This window comes from Homarus americanus, unplaced genomic scaffold (assembly GCF_018991925.1).
Source record: "Homarus americanus isolate GMGI-L3 unplaced genomic scaffold, GMGI_Hamer_2.0 scaffold7626, whole genome shotgun sequence".
In the NCBI taxonomy this organism is placed as follows: domain Eukaryota; kingdom Metazoa; phylum Arthropoda; class Malacostraca; order Decapoda; family Nephropidae; genus Homarus; species Homarus americanus.
In genome coordinates, this window is record NW_024718273.1 from 17,526,589 (window position 1) to 17,549,646 (window position 23,058).

Below are 23,058 nucleotides of genomic sequence, written 5' to 3' on the forward strand. Positions count from 1 at the left end.
GGTGGAGGTGGAGAGGTGTGTGTGTGTGTAACAGCTCAAATATGCATTAAAAAATACTCCTATTTGTATTGATGTTGCATAAAATGTTCGAGACAGTGGTAAAAAATTGTGCACAGCCAAAAACAGGAACCCCAAGCTTGTTATAGGAGTGAGTGTGTGTTATAATTGATGATCTAGTTGTTTTTTATTCCTATTCCAATGCTCGAGGAAATAAAAATTATTACCTCAGCATCTCCAACTGTCTTTGACTCCAGCTGCCTGAGACTAAATACCGTACACTATTGCTTACTGCTTCCACTTCTATAGCTCTAGATGTTACTCCTCATAACTCAATAGACATCTAGTGCTTCAGGCCTACTTAATAATTTTGTGCTTTGGAAGTGGAGACAAAGAGAATATTTGCCTCAGTAAATCGACTGTACAGTACTGTAGTATCATTTTCCATTCTACTGTATATTTTTTGTGTTGTACAGTATTCCCTCACCAATCACAGGGTTTCCTTCTAGAATTCTCTCACAGTTGGCAAAACCATGGTTTGGCCAGGGCTGTGTCTAACAAGAAACACAGCAAGGGAAAGTGACCCTTTAGAGTCATATCTAAAAGTCCTTTACTGTACATGTACAATACTGTATTGTACAACTCAAGGTTATAAATAAGTACAGGTATGTCTGCTGTACATTATTCTTTTTTATTTTACTGTACAAAAATACTGTGCAGGTTATAAAACAAACTTATAAAAAGGTATAGTAACTGGCCTCAACGTTTTCCCTAGCAACACTGCTCCCTTATGCATTTTGGTTACATTGTAATTAAAAAAACAAAAAATTGCAATAGAAAAGTGTAAAATCTAAAGAATTTTCCTTTCATCACAAAATTTCAAATAAATATTTATTCTACAACAAAAGTTTAACATGTTTTGGATGAATTAATTTCCCTTTAATCAGGTAAAATAAAAAATCTATTCTGGTATGTACAGTATTACTGTACAGTATGTATGACTCATTGAGCAGGGTGGGTACATCCAGACCACATGGGGTGTGGCTGCCTCCCTCCTGAGAGTGTTACTGTTAAGTCATGACTATTGCCAGGACATATAGCACACACACACACACACTGTAATACTGTACAAAGGATAAAAATAAACAATTAACATTAAGAGGTTAGAGAAAGATAAGAACCTAGGCGTGGTAGATGATAAAAAAAATAAGCTGTAGAAACGCCTGCATACTTATAACTGGACACTGTGGTTGGTAAAAGGTGTAACAAAAACTGTACACGTTTGGTAAACCCATGGTTGGTGAGGGATTTCTGTACATGAAGATATCTGGAACAATTGGAAATCTTATAGGGTCCTATTTTGAACATTTTGGATTCTCAAGGCTGTATTGTATAAATATCAATAAGAATGAGGAAAAATCTGGTTTCAATACTAAGATATAGCATAATGTATGGTTCTGTTATCTCAGGAAGGGGTTCAGGGTTTAGTTGTAGGTTTTAGTTCTGACTGCAGACAGTTCTGTGTGGCAGGTCTTGCCACTCTGTTGGTTGCACAATTCAAAACATGAGATTCACTTTTATTTTAGTACTGTACATGTATCTGAATTTTCCCTGACCATTCAGAAATATAACACTTCACTTTACTAATATATCACAGCCTTATTTATGATTTATTTGCTTACAGAGTTAAGTTTTAGTTATAATAATTAATATAGACCTATACTGCCGCCACCCTCCACATCATATGTTTCTTTCTTGTTGGATATCACAAACTGGAAATTAATTTAATGAGTTTATAGTTCTGCTATTAGTTGAATAAAATATTAAAGGGTTGAGTGAACTAAATAAAAGCTAACATTATAGGTACACTGAGAAGCTAATCCTATTCTCCATGCTTAGTTACTACAGGTATTTCTCCATGTTACAAGTTCTTATAACATATATTAAAGTCAAGGATGTTATCATGCTTCCTCATATACAGATACCATATTATTTGTATATCTATATAGTACTGTACTTCATTTATGAATTTTTTATAAGCTTATTTTATTTATCTTAATGAATTGGTTTATATACATAAGTTTACATTGATTTGGATAAATATAGTGTATTAAACCCGCCCCTCCTGATTTACTGTGTCCTTCATGCGAGTCCTCCCTCTGGTGCAGCACGACCTCACCTCTCACACTCAAGATCATTAAAACACTCGGACAAATGAACTGCGTCACTCACTGAGAGGGAGACACGGCCCACCATCTTCTACAGGTTTCCATAAAACTGAATAGTTGACTGGATGAACATGGCTTAAGCACATACACTTGGGAAACAACATCAGTCCCACTACTAAAATGTTAACAGTAACACAGTCAATTAACAATAAGGCACATCAGCCACAAAAAAACCCTAACTAGATAGAAGCAATGCAGCTGTGTAGAAAGAATTGTGGTTTAAAAAAAAAAAATGAAAAAATCCACTGCTTGTTGAACAGATAATAAGGGGTTGAAAAGCGTGTGGGGAGAGGTCACCAAATGCAACGTACATGTTAACTGACTGGCTTTTCAAAAACATCGAGAATGGGTTTAAAAATTGCTACATAATCCCTGGTTTAGTTATAGAAGTAGATGTTTATGCAATAGTTGTACAAATCCAAATGAATAGTACAGTTACTTGCCTCAAGAATGCATCAAGCTCTCCACAATAAGAGAGGCTTTATAAGGGTTGTCCTAGCAGGTGATATTGCAGGTCACTCATTGCCATAAAAAATGTGGCTACTCCAGTATCAAGAGAATAAAGATCGTAAATGGGAGACTGAAGTTCTCATTATAAATACAACTAAATTAAATTAATATTGTCGTCACCTATATAATATGCAATTAGAATCTTCACTAAGATTCTAATCACTTGGTCCTCTACCACTACAAAAAAAAAAAGGTTTAAATCACCACTACAGTACATAGGAAAAACAATTCACCAATATTAACATCCTTCTTGCAATTTTTCCATCAAGTTGTTTACATGATAATTTTTTCTCTCTTTAGAAAAGTTTCTTTTATTATCTGTCAATGACCCTTCGTTTTCAGAGGAAACTAAAAAAAACTGTAGCTGATGCAAAAACTTTTTCCAATAAAGCAAGACTTCCCTCTATTTGAAATACCTGTACAGTAAACCCTTTATTGGGATAGTTGGTGGAAGTGGGTTCCTATTAACTGGAAAATTAAGTTATCAATAGACTTTCCTTCGCCATTTAAAATATACAGTATTACCTCAGTTATGATAATTTTATGTTGTTCAATAATACAGTGTACTGTATAGTTAAACCTTGTCAAACATGGATTTGATTAACCTGGTATCCACTGTTAAAAAAAATGCTGTGCTTATTTACCAAATACAGATAAAAATTTATTATGATATCCACAAGTCTAAAATTGCAATTGGCATACAACTGGCCTTGTGTGAAGTTTGCCTTCACTAACTGGCATCCACACTATTGACCTCAATCTGCTATGCAGCTGCCCAATAAGTGTATTTTGCACCCTTGATTGTACCATGGAACAAAAACAAAAATGTCTCAGATGGTAATGACACGAGCTAAGAAGTTAGTGATTTTAGACAAGTTACGCGGCAATATGAACTTGGTAGTTGTTGGCCTAGAGTTCATAGTTAATGAGTCGGGTATACTGTACATAATATGAGTTCAAGTGAGGATAAGATCATGTTAGTGTCATCTGTAAGTGCTTAGGCTTTTAAAATAACCAGGAGAAATTCTAAAGTGGAAAAGTTTATAACTGGAGTTTGATGGTTTTGAGGCTGTTAGTCATAGCAGTTTGAATAGTTGCATCAGTTTAAAAAAAAAAAAAAAAAAAAATTCTTGATGGATTTTGAATAAATTTTCCCCTGTGTGAAGGGGACTCCTTATTTTCTGATGTTTCTTATACTTCTTAATGTTTGAGTATTGTGATGAACTAGTGTACTGTACTGTGTATGGTGTTGTGAATCAGGTCATCTAGACTAAAAATGGCTGTTAAAAATATCCACCCTTCCAGATTAAGATTCTGGAAAAATTATTAGTATTATTTTATATTATTTATTTATAGAAAACCAAAGAAGGTTTTCTGATTCACTTAAAAAAAAGTTAATCTAATAAAAATCACCAAAATTTGGTGCTTTAATAAAAAAATGTATTTATAAAAATTCAACCCTCTCTATAATTATTAACTAACATATGCATGGGACACATGGCGTCAACAGTCATTTTTTATAGTACATACAGGTATAAAGTTATCTTTTGTATCATTTACAATTCATCATTACCATTAAATATGATCATATACTATTTCAAGCATGTCACCAAATCCTAGACTCAACTGTGCATTATATAATTGTTGACATCAGGACATTTTTATTTTGTGAGAAAATTAAACTTGAAAGTTTTAGTACTTAGTATATACCATAATGACCAAATTGCATAATAATCTTTAAACCTGATATTATAAAATGGCACTTCAAGAGTATATCTAAAGTTTATTATCTATAAAGTTATATCATACAGCCTCTCCATATGTAATCCTTGGCCCATCACTAGCTCTCCTCCCCCCCATCTCTTGACCCAGTTGGTCTCCTCCAGTCTTTCCACATACCTAAACTATCTCAACCAACTTCTATGGAAAACCTCACTTATACTCTTAATACCCAGCTGCCTTTTCAGCTATGATCAGGGTTGCTTATTTTTGAATATCACATTACACATCCATGTCATCATTGTGATTTCAGCTTGCTGAACCCTACATACAGTACGTCTTTAACTGCCCATGTTTCACTACCAAACGTCACACTTCTCATACATGAACAGAAGGCCTTCTCACTGTCAATAAAGGTAACAGATCCCTACCTTCTTCCAGTCACCTCTGACTCTTGCAAATGAGCTAATTTCAGCACCACCTCCAGCACTCATCATCATGTCACCCAGGAAGCAGAACTCACTGACACAGTCCAAGGACATTATTCCCTATGCTGAAGCCACACAATTATCTGTGCATACAGTGCACTTAAAGTCAGCAAGATCCTGCAATCTACCATTTATACAATTGTACTTCTTGTGTATCCATCTACTACACTCACTGTACATTATTGAATTGCTACCAAAACCTTTCTTACAGATAGAACATGGCTATTTTCCACCATAGGTCCTTTGCCCACACTGCTTATCAGCACTTTTATTCTTTCCACATTAATTCTCATAACCATTGACTTCACTCCATCCTTGCACATCCCAGATTTCTCCACTACCTCTTTATTGGCATCTGCTCTCAACACTTAGTCATCAGTATACTGTACAACTCTCAGGGCAAACCAGTCCTAAAATCTCACACCATGGTACACAGAAGGGGCTCAAGACTACACACTGTATGAGAAATAAGGGGATATCAAACTTGATCCCACTACTTTATCAGGACATTGCTGTCTATTATATATAGAAATTCCATTAAAATGAACTCTGTTAATCAAAGGGTTTACTGTATTAGGAATACTACTTGTCAACATTGAAATAAAAAATATACCAAGCACTTCAACTAAAACTTGAGTCAATTGAACTAATAATTTACATTTTATAATGTATTGAGGCAAAATATTATCAATTATTATACTTGAGAAAATAATCTAAAAGTAAATGCTAATATACCGGGTACTTCACATATTTACACAATCAGATAAATTATAGAATAGATTTCTTACCATATAAAAAAGGCCATGATACAAGTGCTAAAGAAAACAGATAACAAATCTGGCATCATTTAAAGATTCTAAATGCAATAACCTATATCACAAACACACGGGATATATCTTAGCTTCATGCCAGTCTTGAGATATATGGCTGCAACAATACTTGGATCAACACTGTGATCAATACTAACACTGACAATGTACAGCTAGTGTTAAAAGCTGTTTGACATACACAGTTTTAGGTCTGCTCTGATTGTGATCGACCTATGCCAATAACACAATTGTCTATTAAACTTGTGGTACGGTACAGTATAACTCTCAACACGATTAAACAACAACATAATTAACAACCTCATTAATTAAACTAGACAGTGGAGCCCATTTTGCCATTTACAATATAATATACTCTTTGCACTGATGACGTGTGATCGTAGAAAAATTTATTTGGTATTGAAATTTCAGACTATTATTCTAAACCCACAAAAAATAGAAAATTTAAATTACATTACTAAACAAAAAACAATATTATAGACTGAAGTTTTTGTAATATAATATTTTCTTGGCAACTATTTAAATCATCATATTTCTCGTTTAGAAAATGTTTTGAGGTTTATGGCGACTGAATCATCACACCGATGTCGCGTTCAATGGTGATGATGCCTATACATTCATCAGTGAATCATAAAGACTCATCACTTGAGAACAGAATTATACACCTATCAGTCACTGTTTTCTCATTACTGTATTCTAAAGGCCCTTTTTATTTTTTCTGACTGACTTGTCATCTATCTCATTGAAGACCTGGATGCTACAGCTGCTACAAGTGCAGCACCTCGCCCACTGCCATCTTCAGAAAGCATAAGATCAAACTGAAATTTAGAAGAAAAAATGAATTAATCTTTACATATACAATCTAAAAAAAAAACATTAAATCACTATGAAATTGAAATGTTTCATGAATACAGGTTAACTCTTCAGATCTGGCACCCTTGGGACTTGATTGGTGCTGGACCACAGAAATTTCCAATCCACAGAAGATCTCCAGTCTGGTGAAAAAAATTCTCTACAATATTGTGCAATAAAATTTTTCTCAAATATGCACTTGGTCCTTACCTTGATTCCTGGCTTGATAAGCTGTGAGATTTGCTTCACCATTAGGTTATGGAAGTGTGGATGGAAGCGATAAACAGACCCATCAACGGCCACAGAGACGCTCTCCTCGTTGATTCGGTTGAGTAGAACAGAAACACCCGCAGCAGCTAAAAAAGCGGCTCGCCTTGAGGTACACTCGCACACGTGACGAACATTTGCACAGTCAGTGTCTGTAGCATCGTTAAATCCAAGCTCCTCAAGAATTGCCCGGCAATTGTTAAAATCACCGGCCTTGTCACTGAAAAATAGTAATAAATAATATCTCAACTATGACATTATTGTGACTACAGTACATAACGAGTGTAATAATGGGGTGGAAAGTGTGCAGTGAATTCAGCTTTTGTTGATACATCTATCAAACAGTAACTATAACAAGATTAATATTTCTTTCTACTGCAGTCTGTGTTAGATGTTCTTGTTGGTCAGTGCACAAACACACTAAAGTAACTCCTACAACTCTTTTTTGCATAGATTATTGAAACACAATAGTGTTTTTAAAATTGTGGACTGTAATTTGAACCATTCATTATTACAGAGGTTAGGTTCCTGGAAAACACTGTACTTGTAGTGTGAATCCATATAAAAGTTAGGTTCCTGGCTGTCATTAGTTCTCCTTGACTGGCTAAAAGACAGGTAGAGCTTATCATCACCTGGCCAGTACAGTATGGACAACTCACTTTGATCAAATGTTCTCATCACAATGCTGTACTGCAATTCTATTCAAAAATGGTTTCTTTGTGCCTTATGCTTTCATCAAGAAATAATCTTCCCATCAATAGTAACCTTGGTGGCAAAATTAAGAACAAAAAAGTCGTAATGTGTGCAAAGAGACAAAATGACCAGGTGTGGATGCTGCAAGGATTGCTAAATGTGGAAACATTCCTCTCCTTCCAAATTAAACTTTCTAACACAAAAACTGGAATACCTAAACTGTACTATAAAAATTATCTCACAATAAAATTATTTTCTATTCATTCAAAATGGAAATTTAAAATTAACTAGTTACTACCAACTCACCTTTCAATTTCAGAGATGTATTTGGTAAAGAAAGAGCCCTTTTCAAGAAGAAAATCTGAAGTGTAGCCACCAAACAGTAGGCCTTCAGAAACTAGTCGAACGAGAACTTGCCGTGCAATTTCGCCCATGTACATCCCACTGATCATCTTTTCAAATCTGTAAAAAAAATATATATATACTGTACAGAGTATACATATATCAGAGGTAAAAATTAATGAAATCTAACACGGATGCCTCCATGTCAGGAGGGGGTTTTCATTTATTTGAAGGCTTGAAACAGGGTCTATCTAGGTCTCTGTTTATGAAAGAAAGGACACACGCACGCACGCACGCACGCACGCACGCACGCACGCACGCACGCACGCACGCACACACACACACACACACACACACACACACACACACACACACACACACACTGTGCTTGGATTCTGAATGTCAAGGCTGATGTCCTGGAATCAAGCAATGGCCAACAGTGCAGCATGGTAAAGTGCTAACCACTACATTGCTATACCACATTATTTTACCGATTAATATTTGAACATACACCTGTATTCTTTATTTATCTTTAGTGAATGTCAATGACATAAGATTTTACATATGAAAAGAATTTTGAAACTTCATTAAGTTAACTTATACTTACAATTGCTTTCCTGGATTTATTGATTCCCTATCAATGTTATCGTCATATTCTGTCCGAACAAAGTCCAAACAACCATTGTCTCCAAATGCACCCCACTCTGTGTTGATCACTACCTGAAAATAATGATAGGATACTTAATAAAGATATCATATATTCATCTAATTACCCGATTAAATGACGTGTTTCAACTGTCAACCATATCTTAACTTGGTGCTGCTTTTTGATGCTGTGCAAGTGGGTCCCCTATACCTGACAGCCCATTAAGTGCAGTGAAGACACAGCACACTGAAGGCATATTAATTTTCCAATACACAAAGAGGCAGTGGCTAGCACTGCACTCAAATGCCTGCACTTCCCAGCTGTAAAGTTAGGTACCTGTTAACAGATAGTGAACTAGGGGTGCACCACCCACAAACCAGTGACCCCTGGGGACAGGAAGCAAGTTCTGTGTACACTTGGCTCCATACTCAACTCTTTGACATTAATGGGTAGCATAAGTACAAGTTTCATATTTCAAACATATAAATACTGTATGACAGTGTGATGGAAAGTAATGCTTTCTAGTCTATAATTGTAAAACAGGATGAGATATTATGATGAAACAAAAACAGATACAGTACCTGCACTTAACTATATTCTTATTTCTAAACTTAAGACATCTGATACATACCCCCGTAACATTACGATGTGGCTCATCATCCTTTGGTTTGCATGAATAAAGAGTGACAATATAATATTCACAATTATATGTACCGTATTATACAGAGAAAAATACTGTACTCCCTTCAAGATATGTTTCACTCTTGTGGTCAAAATGATGATAGTAATGATTACATCATCATACTGCTAATGACATTAACACATAATTTCAGGAACAAATTAGTGAAGAAAATGCTAGTTTTTCTTCTAACAAGAGTATCATGTTATCTCCAGGTGTGGACCATTTATACACCTGGAGATAAGTAAATACAGTACTTTATAATTGGAAAAATTCCTGGTTGTTGTGTGTGTAAAATACTGTATGAGGAAACAATAGGTTTTCATTACATCTAAGGTTGGTGTTCCAACTGCACTACACTTCTTACCAATCTGTAGGTCTTGTCCAGTACATTTCATAACATAGATATTTTGAAGTAGAATCACAATTTAATTTACTTTTGTCCCAGTCATTATTCTCACTTTACAAAAGAACCCTTTAAAACTTTGTGTATCCTTGGGACCAACAATGTATAGCATACTTGATAATCTGCTCAGCCTGTAAATTAGGCAAATCTCTTAAGTATATGACAACACTGTTATATACTTGTGTATACTGTTAATTTTCTGTGCTCATATTTCACCATTCTGTTATTTTGGGGGGAATATCCTGAGGTGTGTTTTCACAGTCATTCTTGGTCCCACTCTTGTGATATACAAAGGGCGTATTGTACAAGGCTAAGAAGTGTGAACAGGATGCATTCATGGATATACTGAAAGTGTGAATGCAAGAGGGGAGATATTTAGAATAACAAGGCAAATAATGGTAAAAACAGGTATGTTCTTGGTGAGCAGTGTGCGGGAAATGACTCTGGTAATATGGTTGGTGATAATGAGGAAATCAAAGGTGCTTGAAAAAAATATGAAGAATGATTGCTGATTGAAGTGTATGGGGGACAGAGAATGGGTAAAGGAAGCAAATGAAAAAAAAAAAATGGAAAAATCTCTGGATGCTTTGGAATAATTACAGAAATACTAGAACTACAGTATTTGATAATGTTGATGATGACCAAACTGATTAATGTAATCACGATTGAATGTACTGTGCATACCGTACTTTACCGGCTGACTAGCAAAGAGCGTGATCATGAATACTTTCAAGGGTAACGGTGATCCACCTGAACACAGGAACTACAGGAGCGTAAAGCTGTTAGATCAGGTTATGAATGTTGTGGAAAGAGTGACATGTATTTATGGTCAAGCAACTAGAAGAGAAATTCTGTATCTAGGAAAGGAAAGGTGTATACCGGGGGTCCATGGGTTCCGTTCCTGAGGACGTTCTTAAGTAGTTTTTGTATGTAAGTCAGAACACAACACATGCTATGTGCAAACCGTAACTACAGAACAATGTTTAAAATCCCACTATGTCATAGCCTAAGTCTTTAAATATGTACATCTAAAATCACTATGTTTAAGAAAAAAGAAGAAATAAAATGACAAAATACATTAAATGAAAGTAAAAAATAAGTCATCAGGTAAATAAAATATACTGTAAATTTCAAGTTTAACCCAATTCATATCAGCGGGCGTTCGTAAGTCGTGGACCCCCTGTACTTTATATTTGTAAACTTAAAGAAGGCATCTCACAGGGTACCACATAAAGTGTGAAGTTGTCTGGCAGTGAAACATGAGCTTAAAAAGCTGAAATGAGAATGGTGAGGTGTACTATGTAATGGAGACAGAGCTAAGAGGACAGCTGAGTATTGAGAGTATTAGTGATGGTTTGAGTAAAGGTAGGGTGATATGGTTTGGCGAGGAGACCATTTGGGTCAAGAGGTACACGAGTGAGTCTAAATGTGGATGGGAGGAGAACTAGGAGTAGGCCAAGAATGACATGAGGAGAGATTGTAAGAAATGACATCACAGTTAAGAACATGATAAAAGAGGCTGCAAGAGACTGTGCAGCATGGAGAGCTGCCTTACGGTAATCACAGCTAACCCACACATGTGGAAAATGGCCGTAGAATGTTGAGAATGAGGATGAGATTTAGACAAGTTTATTAAAGTTGGCCAACCCAAATTCATGCAAGGTTCTATACATTGCATGGCCTTATTTGAATAACTTTCAGCATAAAGCATTAACTTTATTTTTGTTTCTTGATGTCACATCTGGTAATGTTACCAACACTATTAGGCTCCCTCAGGCTGACTCACCATAATGGTAAGTATTACATGATTCTTCTTTACACCACTAACCTTGGATGCTTGTTGGATTCCATTATGAGCACAGAAATAGACCAAAAACCAAAATAATAAGTCAAAACGATGTAGTCAATGTACTGTATATGAATTCAAATGGTAAACACCGATGAAAGGGCAACGACAACACATGGAAAACAGAACAGAAACTGTGTCACTGGAGACTCATGTGTCATTGTGGCAGGAACTTTTTATGTGCATGTACTGTATGCACATTTTGGATATAGTACTACAGTATATGTATATAAGAAAGGAAGCAAGTACCTGATTTGGTTCATCAGTTGCACCGTCCCATAGTTCCACCTTTTCTAACTTTTCCATGTAGCAAGCATTTGTTCCAGTACCTGGAATTACAAAATTAAATAACTTATTAAGTTTGTCACAACAGAAATTTGCTGCTAAAAAACAACAAATGTTGAATAAATTGAATTTATGCATAATATTTGTACCCTGTACAACATAAAGGCAGATTTTCCTCCAAATGTAAACAGTTGACATATTACTGTACAATAAATATACTGTAGTAATAAAGTAAGATCCACCTGCAGTGTTCTTTATCCACTACAGCAGATGGTCACTTAACCAGCACCACTGGGACTTTGATATCAGATAATTAAATTATTGAACAACGTAAAAAGACTAGGTACCGTACAGCATTAAACTCAACTATTTTTTGTGAACAGAGTAAACTGTAACAATAACTACTATACTGTACTGTACTGTATTTGAGAATATCTATTATTGTGGCACAAGAAAAGCCATTTATCATGTTGTAATTAGTATTAATTAGGAGGTACCATTTCCCCATCCCTCTGCTTAACATAGATGGCAGCAATATGGCAAAATTTTGTTGATTTTGATGCAGTCGAGTTACCTAAATTTTGGTGAGCGTTGGTCACCTAGTTCAGACAAAGAGAGCTTTTCATGTTTTAGTCTCATTAGTGACAACCTATCTGTTTGAATCTGGATTCTCAACCAAGTCAAGGAATCACCTGGATGACAAACGATGACATTCGAAGGCTGTTCCACAAATTCCTAAACTCTCAGACAAAATACGAGACAATGTGCTGTACTCCCACTGAAGTGGCAAGTTTGATTTGTGATTTCATCTTGTTGTTTGTTTGTTCATAATTACAATAAGGAAATAATTAAGAATTTTAAGGGAGAAATCTTGATAAACCTGTGCAATCGCATCCAATAACCCGTCTCCTGTTTGGTAAAAGAAGCAGCATTAGCACCTTCTCCTCCTGTTAGGTAAAAGGAGCAGCATTAGCACCTTCTCCTGTTAGGTAAAAGGAACAGCATTAACACCTTCTCCTCCTGTTAGTTAAAAGGAACAGCATGAGCACCTTCTCCTGTTAGGTAAAAGGAACAGCATTAACACCTTCTCCTATTAGGTAAAAGGAACAGCATTAACACCTTCTCCTGTTAGGTAAAAGGAACAGCATTAACACCTTCTCCTGTTAGGTAAAAGGAACAGCATTAACACCTTCTCCTCCTGTTAGGTAAAAGGAACAGCATGAGCACCTTCTCCTACTCCTCAAAATGGGGGATACAGTACAGTATACTAACATTTACCTACCTATTCAAAACTTTCCATCATTGTGGAAAAATAATTTCTGGGGTGGCAGTTCAAATATTACTGTACTGCCATTATGTGTTTATACAGTATCTAATTCTGCTCCTACACCCCAAATTAAAAATTACAATTATTTCATACACTCGCTCCAAAAAGTACATCTTTACGATTTTGTGTGAGGCAATATAACACTACAGACGAAGGGTTTTGACAACCCTACCGAGACAACAGGAGTCGCAGTGTTCATTTTCAAATTCATCAGATCTCTGTAAAGATACATTTTGGAGCAAGTGTACTGTACTGTACTTCCAATATGAATGAAGTCAGAGAATGTATTTAAATAATGCACATTCAAAATTGAGTTAGTACTGTACTTTTATTCCCTTTAATTACCGATATGAAAATATATGACGAGACTTACCAACAATGAGACCAATTCTACAGTTGCTGTTCTTCCATGCACAAGACATAAGTGTGCCTGTTGTATCATTTAGAACTGCACAAATCTTGATTTTCACATCCTGAAGTGCAGAAAATGAATAGTACAGTACAGTGTAAGAATTCAACATAAAATTTATTTTGTTCACTACTTTCCCCAAAAAATATACCGTATATATATGCAAGAAATATTGTAATAATAGTTCCTGATTAGAAAACTTTTAATCTCTAGAATTATTTTTATGTACAAAATTTATTTATTCAAATTTTTATTTCACCACTTATCAGCTTACTAGCTGTGAGGCAGATGGTCTGTTGTTTGTTACTTTGTTATGACCCAGAGAAAACTTGTGAGGTCTGGTAAGGTCATGCGAGATAACACCCTTCTTAAATCTGACCTGGTGATGCCTTATTCATACTGGATATTTCTATATCACACTAACACAATATTTGACAATTTTAAACAAACCTGAGAGATTATGATCCTATGTAGAAGTGGTTTATGGTGCTGGAAAAACACAGGCTGGAGCTGTATATTTCCACCACCATAAGCCAATCATTTATCGATAACTCATTATGTACTGTACACAGTGCCGGATTTAGACCTGTGGAGGACCCCCCCCCCTCATTATAACTACCCGAGAGGGTGGGGTGGCAAGTGAAGCGAGTCTAAACATCTGGGAGTTCCGGGGGGTGCTGTAAGCCCCCCCCCCGGGAAAATTTTGAAATTTGAACACTTCTTTGGAGAATTTTGAAGCCATATGCAGTTATACTGAGGAAATTAGAACATTGAGAAATTTTTAATTAACTGTATATTTATTGATAGTGTACAAATTCCCAACACACACACACACAAAAGTGAGACATGACTGGAGTCATTCATGTGGTTTCAAGTCGACCAGCCCTGATATAGCTACTACCGCACATGTGGAGGCCCCTGGGCAGCTGCCCACTTTGCCCACTCCTGAATCCGGCCCTGACTGTACAAGTCTTACATACTCACACATTCTTAGCTTGACTAAAATTTTGTTTCATGCCACTCAAGTTAACTGTCAATTTTATATTTAAGAGCATAATATACAGTTCTCCACTTCTCCACTATTCATGGTACTGTACTGAAATTAGGTAAAGACTTGGTTTACTGACCCATTGGTGGTCTTAAGGGGAGTTGTAGAAGTCCCTTCCAGCCTAACCCTATTATTGTACTGATCTTAACATATTTCAGTTTGCTATGTTTGGCAATTTCATAAATAAATCAAATGTGAAGTAAAAAATATAATTGCTTGATAAAACCCTGAGAAGGTAAAATAAAACAAAGGAATGTATCATTGACAAGTGGATCAACACAAAATTATGTTGAGATATGTAAAGACCTCTTGTGCGATGATGTTTTGCCTGACCTCTCTGCAGCACACCACAAGAGGGCCTCAGGATGTAGACAGGTTGAAAATATGTGTACTCACCCCTCGTTTTGCTAGAGCTTTCTTGAGTAACTCGACGACATCTCGTCCCTCGACACCCTCACATTTAAAGCCTTTGGTCCAGTGTGCTAACCGGGCTTTTGTCAAACCCTCTTGTTTGCACGGGAAGCTAAAAGTGAAGCCCAGAGGCAGTAATTCATCACCAAGGTTACGTTCCTTGATGAAACTTGCAAGACAATCTGCTATGTGACCAAACAGCTGAAACAACAGTACAAAATAGAATGACACTCAGTAACACAAAGTAGTGACATGGCATGTTTAATATTCCACCTTACATTCATAAGTACAGCTCCTCCCCAACTTACGACCTACTCGACTTAGGACCACTCGCACTTGCGACCTGCCTCAGTCGCACCAAAATTTTGTCAAACTATGTATTTTTGAGTCCCAATGTCAGTACACAGAGAAAATTTTCGTTTGTAATTCACTTTAAAATGGCTGGCAAGCTTAAAAATTATGTTCATTATTAACAAAGCAAATCTACATCTCTGACAGCTAAGTTTACAATATGTTTATGAGGTAATTCATCTACAAGTTAGTAATAATGTGCATAATATTTTCCTTTACGAATATTTTATCCATAAGGTACTGTACTGTTTCTTTGTAAACACTTGTATGACTAAGTGATAAAGTACTACAGATTACAGATTGCCCCGGAGGGGGCTAGTTTATTGGGCACCCCCTTACATCCTGTGCAAGGTGAAGCGCAGAAGCGTTTACAGTGCCCAACTGGGAAGCATGCGGAGTTCATGCTTGCCTTTATGACTCATGCATTAAGGGCGTAAAAGGCCTGAAGGGTCATGGGTTTTGTCAGCAAGTTACATAAAGTGACAATGATGAGTGTGTGGGGGGAAAATTCCCGGTACAATTTATCTGTTTATGGCAAAATGTGGCAGGTCACTAATAATGTCAAGTGCCAGGCCTGTCACTAGGAGGAGGGATATCTGGTCAGGGAGGGAAGAGGTGCCACCCCTGTACATTTATAAACTGGTACAAGTTTTTAAAAACCTATTTGCATTACAAGTACTTATCCAACTGAATCAAACATAAAAGGCAGTGTTTTGTTAACAGTAATTGGTGATAACTTCTATGTAGTTCTTATTCATTTCTACATATTCTAGCTGTCATGTGACTGCTCAGAACTACAGTAATGAGAGCCCAGACTTGCCCTGGGCTGATGAAAACAAGGACTTGCATATTGGTGTGTTCCTATGTGGATGTCTGCCAGTGATGTAGGTCTCAACAACTTGTTTCAGGTCTTGGTCATGGGTTTTAAGTCTCAGTCTCGGATTTTTGCTTCAAACCTTTCAATCCCACAAAATTATTTAATATTTTTCAGGTGTTTTCTCCTAGACTTGTACACTGGTTAGGTTCGGGTTTAGGAAGAGGAGATACTATACCTTATCTCAGGTTACTACTCCACTACCTTCCCTTGGCAAAAGTTGACCAGAAATAGGGATTTAATGGGTCATGGTCAATTTACTTAAGCAATGTGACCCCAAGTCAATCCGATACCCTGTACTGACCATTCTAACTGTGCTGGGGTCTAGTGCCTCAGTTGAGCATGTATTTAGCCGTGGGGGTATAATAATGAGGACCCCTAGATGTCAAACATCAGCTAAAGTACTGGTGTGTTGATGTTTCCCAAGTGTAATGAACACTTCTCATGTGTTAGATAAAGAAAATGTATAGTACAGGTACCTGGATATGATCAACAAGTCTAATGTAATAGATATTACCCCAATAAATAAATAAAAAGTAAAGTGATTTGAATGTAAAACTAATTATTCTTTATTAGGAATTCACTTTTCCATGGAATCGATAAAGAACAATGAGTTGAGTTTTATTTAATGCTTTAAGTAATACAATGGGTAAATGGGTGAGGGAGGGGGGCACTGAAGAGGGACTGCATGGCCTGAGACTTGACTTGCTGTCCACTTTGGGGACACTTATGGATCTGAGTTCCATGTGCTTAAAGCCTTTTTCCAATACAGCATGATACTGTACATGTGTTTCTTTGTATGTGTGGGTGTGTAACTAATGTATCTTCCATGAGTCACTTCATTCATAATAATATGATATATTATCTCCTTACCCCATCACCGGGCCCGACCATGATGGGCTGAGGAACTGCGTAGATTCTACTGTCCATGGTGCATTTGTCACCAAGTTGAATAAGTAGGACTCGGAAGTTTGTTCCTCCCAAGTCCAGAGCGAGGAACCTTCCATGTTCTGTAAGTTAATGTTTGAAACTGGCATAAGAAGATAATTTTCACTAAGAGTAATTAAAATACACCCTGTATCCCCATTGTCAGGTCTTTGCTAAGATGACTGAAACAGATTAACAGTGCATGTATCAAGAAACCGATTCTGGTCCACTGAACCACAAGATGATAATTATATGATTGGTTAAATTCACAAGTCAGACCACAAAATCAAGCTGAATCATTTAAAATTTGCGATGATAATAAAGATTCAACATGTAAAATCAGATTATGAGGAAACTGAGGTGTAAAAATTGCACATTTTCACTGCTAGACGACAGTACAGTATATCTTACCTATTGTAGGTTAAACAAGATTACAACAGTAGTACCAGTACTTACCTTTACCATTGGGGAGTTCTCTGACATAAGTTGGGAAACATTTGATGGTGGCCTCAGGATTGGAGTCTTTGGCCAAGCCTTTGTTGATCTCCTCTTGCAGGCAGTCACACACCTCTTCCAGTACTTCCTGACTTAATATCAACTCCTGGCAGATCTCTTTCACCTGTAAAAGAATATTTCATGTTGAAAATACCCACAGCACCATTGCTATTACTGTACAGTACAGCATGTTCATAAATAACTTCAGTGCAAACACAGCTAATACAACAAATTCCTCAGTTTCCATATATGATACAGTACATAGTTGAAATATACAGTAATATATATATATATATATATATATATATATATATATATATATATATATATATATATATATATATATATATATATATATATATATATATATATATATATTTATTTATTTCATTAGCCCAATAAACACGCGGACTTCTACATACAATATGGATCCTCGTGTTTCGAAGCCGGATTTGGTAAAACGTTACTCTGACCACCTACGTGATACGGGTAGTCCCCATTAGAGGTTCACACTATAAGCTCGTTGAACAGGCTTTGTGTGAAATATAACAGAGTCTAGAACTTCTTTTAGCATCCTGGTGGTCCAGCGGTTAGCGTTCCCCGGTCACAGTCGTGGGCCGTGGGTTCGAATCCTGGCTGGTTGAGGTGTTGATTGTGTGTGTGTATATATATATATATATATATATATATATATATATATATATATATATATATATATATATATATATATATATATATATATATATATTTTCCCCTGTGCGGTGCGGCAAACAGATGCCACCCTTTCCGAGAAGCCTCAGTCCACATGTGCCTACCGTACTGTGAATGCTACTGTGATTACCTCTTCTGTTTGTCCTCCCACATGCATTCCACATGGCTCTGGGACGTGAGCCAGCCTCACCAAAGGCAAATATTACTAGCAAAGAAATCAAGAATACTGTAATACCAAATTGGGCCATGGAGTCATGTACTGTAATTACTAACAAAAGAACATTCCACAGCAACAGAAACTTGTCAAAGCAAGATGGGAGTGTATGGCTTAGATGCCTCCTCATGTGTTATCATAAGGTGTGCCCAGGAGTTCACTCACAGGTTGATTGATTTGTACATAGTAAGTCTGATAATGAAACAGTTTGTCATATTATACTTTTACCTTACTTTTATCCTCTTCACCGTAAGATCGACTCGTTAGCCGCTTGGGCGATCGGTCACGTCTCTGATTATCTTGTACTTTTTTCTTTTATCCTCTTCACCGTAAGATCGACTCGTTAGCCGCTTGGGCGATCGGTCACGTCTCTGTTACACACTGTTGGCAAGTACTGGGCATGCACCGGCTCCTGAATGTACCTGAACCTGCTCCAGTGTTGGTCAAGTCTGGTCTTGAAAGAGCTCACACTCGGTGCAGTCACAACACTTTCTGGTAGATTGTTCCAAGAGTTCACAACTCTCACTACGAAAAAGTTTGCCCTCACAGTTTTCTGGACTTGCGGCTTCTTCAATCTTGGGCTGTGACCCCTTGTGGGGCGAGCGTCCACCAGCTCCAAGTAAGGACATTCGACTGAGTAGTGCCCCTTGAGGTATCTGAGGTGCCGAAGGGCAGGCACCAGTATGGTGGCCCTCCTTTGAATATTTTCAATCAACTGAGTCCCGAGCATTTAAAGGGGTTTCTCTTTACAATAATGTAACATTAAACCCAGGAAATGGGACAATCTGCTCCTAGAACCAAGGACAGGCCAGTAGTTACCATCAACACCCCATGTCTTGGAGAGATGCCTCCTCCTAAGATTCCTCACACTAGGACACTCAACCAGCAAGTGTTTAATACAATTGTCGAGGGGACCAGGCAGCCATCAAGTGGCCGTGTAAGCCTATAGTAACCATTTATGATCACCACGCCTCTGTGAAGTTTGAAAAAGAAATCTAATGGAGCAGGCAACTGGTTTTACCTTATTCATTTCCCAAGGTTAACCTTGGCCAAGAGGAAGGTTACCACCATGACGCATGAAATGTCGACAACAACAGTTGCAAGTTGCTCAATTGTTGGATAAATTGTGATGGGTGATTGTCAAACACCGCATGAACTTGCACTACACTCCGATTTTATGTATACAGTACTGTACCCTGTACATGTACAATACGTTCTTGCTCAGGGGAGATTGGAATTGCACATTCAGTACTTTTCTCCTCATTACGTCACATGAGATTAAACGAGATTTCCTCATATGTATATCTCCGTACCAGCTACTGTATGATCATATATGTACAGTACATTATTGCTGAAAGTTGTCCCTCAAATCTCAATAAATCTAAACTCGTCACTCAACAGGGTTTGCCCTGGTGTCGTCCACGAAATCCACTTTATGTTGAAAGTGGGTGATATAGGCAGGGCAGATACTAAGCCTTTGGTAAGCAAGGGAACAGTGTGGCCGGACCTGCACTCAAGAGTACTCGACGGACTCCGGTTCCCTACCAGTAAAGGCAGGTATGGTACCGATTCACAGCTGCACGAGAGACAGGTGGTTTTGATGCAAACCAGTAAAGCTTGGCACACGGGGCAAAAGTCAATATCCCCTCAGCTGTCGCACCCCTTATCAACCCTTATTTTATCTTTGATAGTTCATATTATCTGTTACCACTGATCTCTTCTTATTTACTGGCAGTGTTTGCCACTCGCACTGTTTGGTACACAGTAGATACACTCAAGTCTCTTTATATCTTTAATTAACAGATATAAATAGAATCTTACCATCTGGTTTTCAGGTCGACAGTATGTACCCTTGTACAGTACAGTACGGTACGTTCTGTATCTAGTACTGAGAGGTTATTCTGCTCCCATCACTTCACCTATACGTTTGATAGAAATTGCAAAATAATATAAAATTTTCAGCCAGTGAAAACTAGAGTTTCATCAAATTACATTTGAAGAATAACTCCTTCCGAATGTGAGAGGCCATAGCCAGATCCTAGAACACATGCGGCAATGGCAGAGATATCCACTCAGTCCTCTCCAGGACAACGTAGAGGAAAACAAAAACTTGAGAGGTCCAGAGCCTCATCATAATAGAGACTAAGATCACTCATTACTTTAAGACTTCTTTTTTTTGCAAACTTGACCATTGGTCTCGGAAAAAAAAATGATACCCCTCTAAGAGTCTAAGTGAATAAACAAGCCCCTAAATGACAACGACAATTGACTCTTGCACGGGGTTATCCTAATGCAGCAATCCAATTATTCTTTACAATTCTCACTGTATTTAACATAATTTTCTTCATTAAACGAGAATGAAATAATACACTGTACTGTATAATTCAGTAAAATGATGATTGAAATGACGCCGGACAGAAATTTGTGACAAGTCATCTTTCGTCGTGAAGGTGGGCAGGACACCACTGAAGGCTGTGCGGGAGTTAGAAACACGAATAAGAACATAAGAATGGAGGAAACTGCAGCGGCCCTATTGACCCATACTGGGCAGTCCCATTTACACCCAACCCCTATTGCTCATATATCCATACAACCTATGTTTGAAGCTACCCAGCGTATTCGAGTTAGTGATGATATTTGGTAACTTGTTCCATTCGTCCACTACTCTATTTTCAAACCAATGTTTACTTATTTCGCGCCTAAATCTAAATTTGTCTAATTTAAAACCATTGTTACGAGTTCGCTCCTGGTTGGATAGTTTGAGTACCTTTGTAATGTCCTCTTTGTTTAGCCCTGACTTCCATTTATACACCTCTATCACATCTCCCCTCCGGACCCCTCACTCTACGTCTCCTGAGGGAGTGCAAATTAAGATGCTTTAACCTGTCTCTGTACTCAAGGTTCCTAATGCCTGGGATTAGTCTTGTCATTCCCCTCTGAATACTTTCCAAGGATTCTATATCGATTCTGTAATACGGTGACCAGAATTGAACTGCGTAATCCAAGTGAGGTTGTAGTGGATTCCTCCCCAATACAATATGTATACAGAGAGCACATTGTGAGTTTCCTTTCTCCACCCCATCCTGAGTGTGAACCAATATCTCAACCCCACAAGGTCTTACAAGCGCAAGATATAGTTTTAGTATGACCTCGCTAGTCTTGTAACAAGCACTCCTTTGAATGAACCCAAGTACTTTATTAGACTTGTTTCGAGCAAATACACATTGTTTTGTATTACTTGGCTTAAGATTCCTACTTATCATTACTCCCAAATCTTTCTCACATTCGGATTTCTCAATATCATCGTTGTTCATCTGGTATCTGGATTCCCTGTTTACATCTCATATACCGAGTACTTTACATTTGTCTACATTGAATTTCATCTGCCATTATCAGACCATTCGAATTTGTTTTTAGATCTTCCTGTAGTTTTGCGGAGTCCTCGTCAGATTTAATTGCACGCCCTATTTTAGTGTCATCAACAAATTTACTTATGTTGCTGTCTACGCCGATATCTATGTCGTTTATGTATATAATAAATAATAATGGTCCAAGTACTGAGCCTTGGGGAACTCTACTAGTGACGTTGCTCCAATCGGATTTAGTACCGTTAATGCTCACTCGCTGTTTCCTGTCCTGTAACCACGCCCTCGTCCATTTTAGAATATCTCTAATATCATGAGAGTCCACTTTTCTTATTAGTCTTTCGTGGGGGACTCTGTCGAAGGCTTTGCTAAAGTCAAGATGTACCACATCATAATTGTGCCCCTCGTCCACTGGTTCGAAAACAGACAAAAATAATGTTAATAAATTAAATATACATGAACGCCCGCTTGTGAAGCCATGTGACGGCCAAAAGTCTCAAGACCAAAGCAGGAGTCTTAGTGGTCCGTGTTGATGAAGCACGTGACTGATCCATGGTGGGTGTAGAGCACGTGATTGATCCATGGTGGGTGTAGAGCACGTGACTGATCCATGGTGGGTGTAGAGCACGTGACTGATCCATGATGGGTGTAGAGCACGTGACTGGTCTGTTGTAGGTGTAGAGCACGTGACTGATCCATGGTGGGTGTAGAGCACGTGATTGGTCTATTGTAGGTGTAGAGCACGTGACTGGTCTATTGTAGGTGTAGAGCACGTGACTGGTCTATTGTAGGTGTAGAGCACGTGATTGGTCTATTGTAGGTGTAGAGCACGTGACTGGTCTGTTGTAGGTGTAGAGCACGTGACTGGTCTGTTGTAGGCGTAGAGCAAGTGACTACTTTATTGTTGGTGTAGAGCACGTGACTGGTCTATTGTAGGTGTAGAGCACGTGACTGGTCTGTTGCAGGTGTAGAGCACGTGACTGGTCTGTTGTAGGTGTAGAGCTGACTGTCTGTTGTAGGTGTAGAGCAAGTGACTACTCTATTGTGGGTGTAGAGCACGTGACTGGTCTATTGTAGGTGTAGAGCACGTGACTGGTCTATTGTAGGTGTAGAGCACGTGACTGGTCTGTGTGGTGGTGTA

The 23,058-nt window shown here is 37.6% G+C and overlaps 1 protein-coding gene across 5 annotated transcripts in view; it reads right to left on the reverse strand.

Annotated features, from left to right (window-relative positions):
- Positions 1-667: 667 nt before the first annotated feature.
- LOC121859499 (hexokinase type 2-like) overlaps positions 668-23,058 on the reverse strand; it is a 54,994-nt gene continuing 32,603 nt past the window's right edge. For 4 of the 5 annotated variants that reach the window (XM_042356343.1, XM_042356345.1, XM_042356347.1 and 1 more), the window contains 10 exons: positions 17,589-17,751; positions 17,079-17,215; positions 14,966-15,181; positions 13,486-13,585; positions 11,750-11,829; positions 9,201-9,230; positions 8,531-8,643; positions 7,888-8,043; positions 6,832-7,108; positions 668-6,587 (listed from right to left, as the gene is read on the reverse strand). In XM_042356343.1, coding sequence (XP_042212277.1) covers positions 6,504-6,587; positions 6,832-7,108; positions 7,888-8,043; positions 8,531-8,643; positions 9,201-9,230; positions 11,750-11,829; positions 13,486-13,585; positions 14,966-15,181; positions 17,079-17,215; positions 17,589-17,751 — 1,356 coding nt within the window. In that variant the 3' untranslated portion in view covers positions 668-6,503. The remainder of the gene's footprint in view (positions 6,588-6,831; positions 7,109-7,887; positions 8,044-8,530; positions 8,644-9,200; positions 9,231-11,749; positions 11,830-13,485; positions 13,586-14,965; positions 15,182-17,078; positions 17,216-17,588; positions 17,752-23,058) is intronic. The other variant, XM_042356344.1, reaches the window with a different exon arrangement.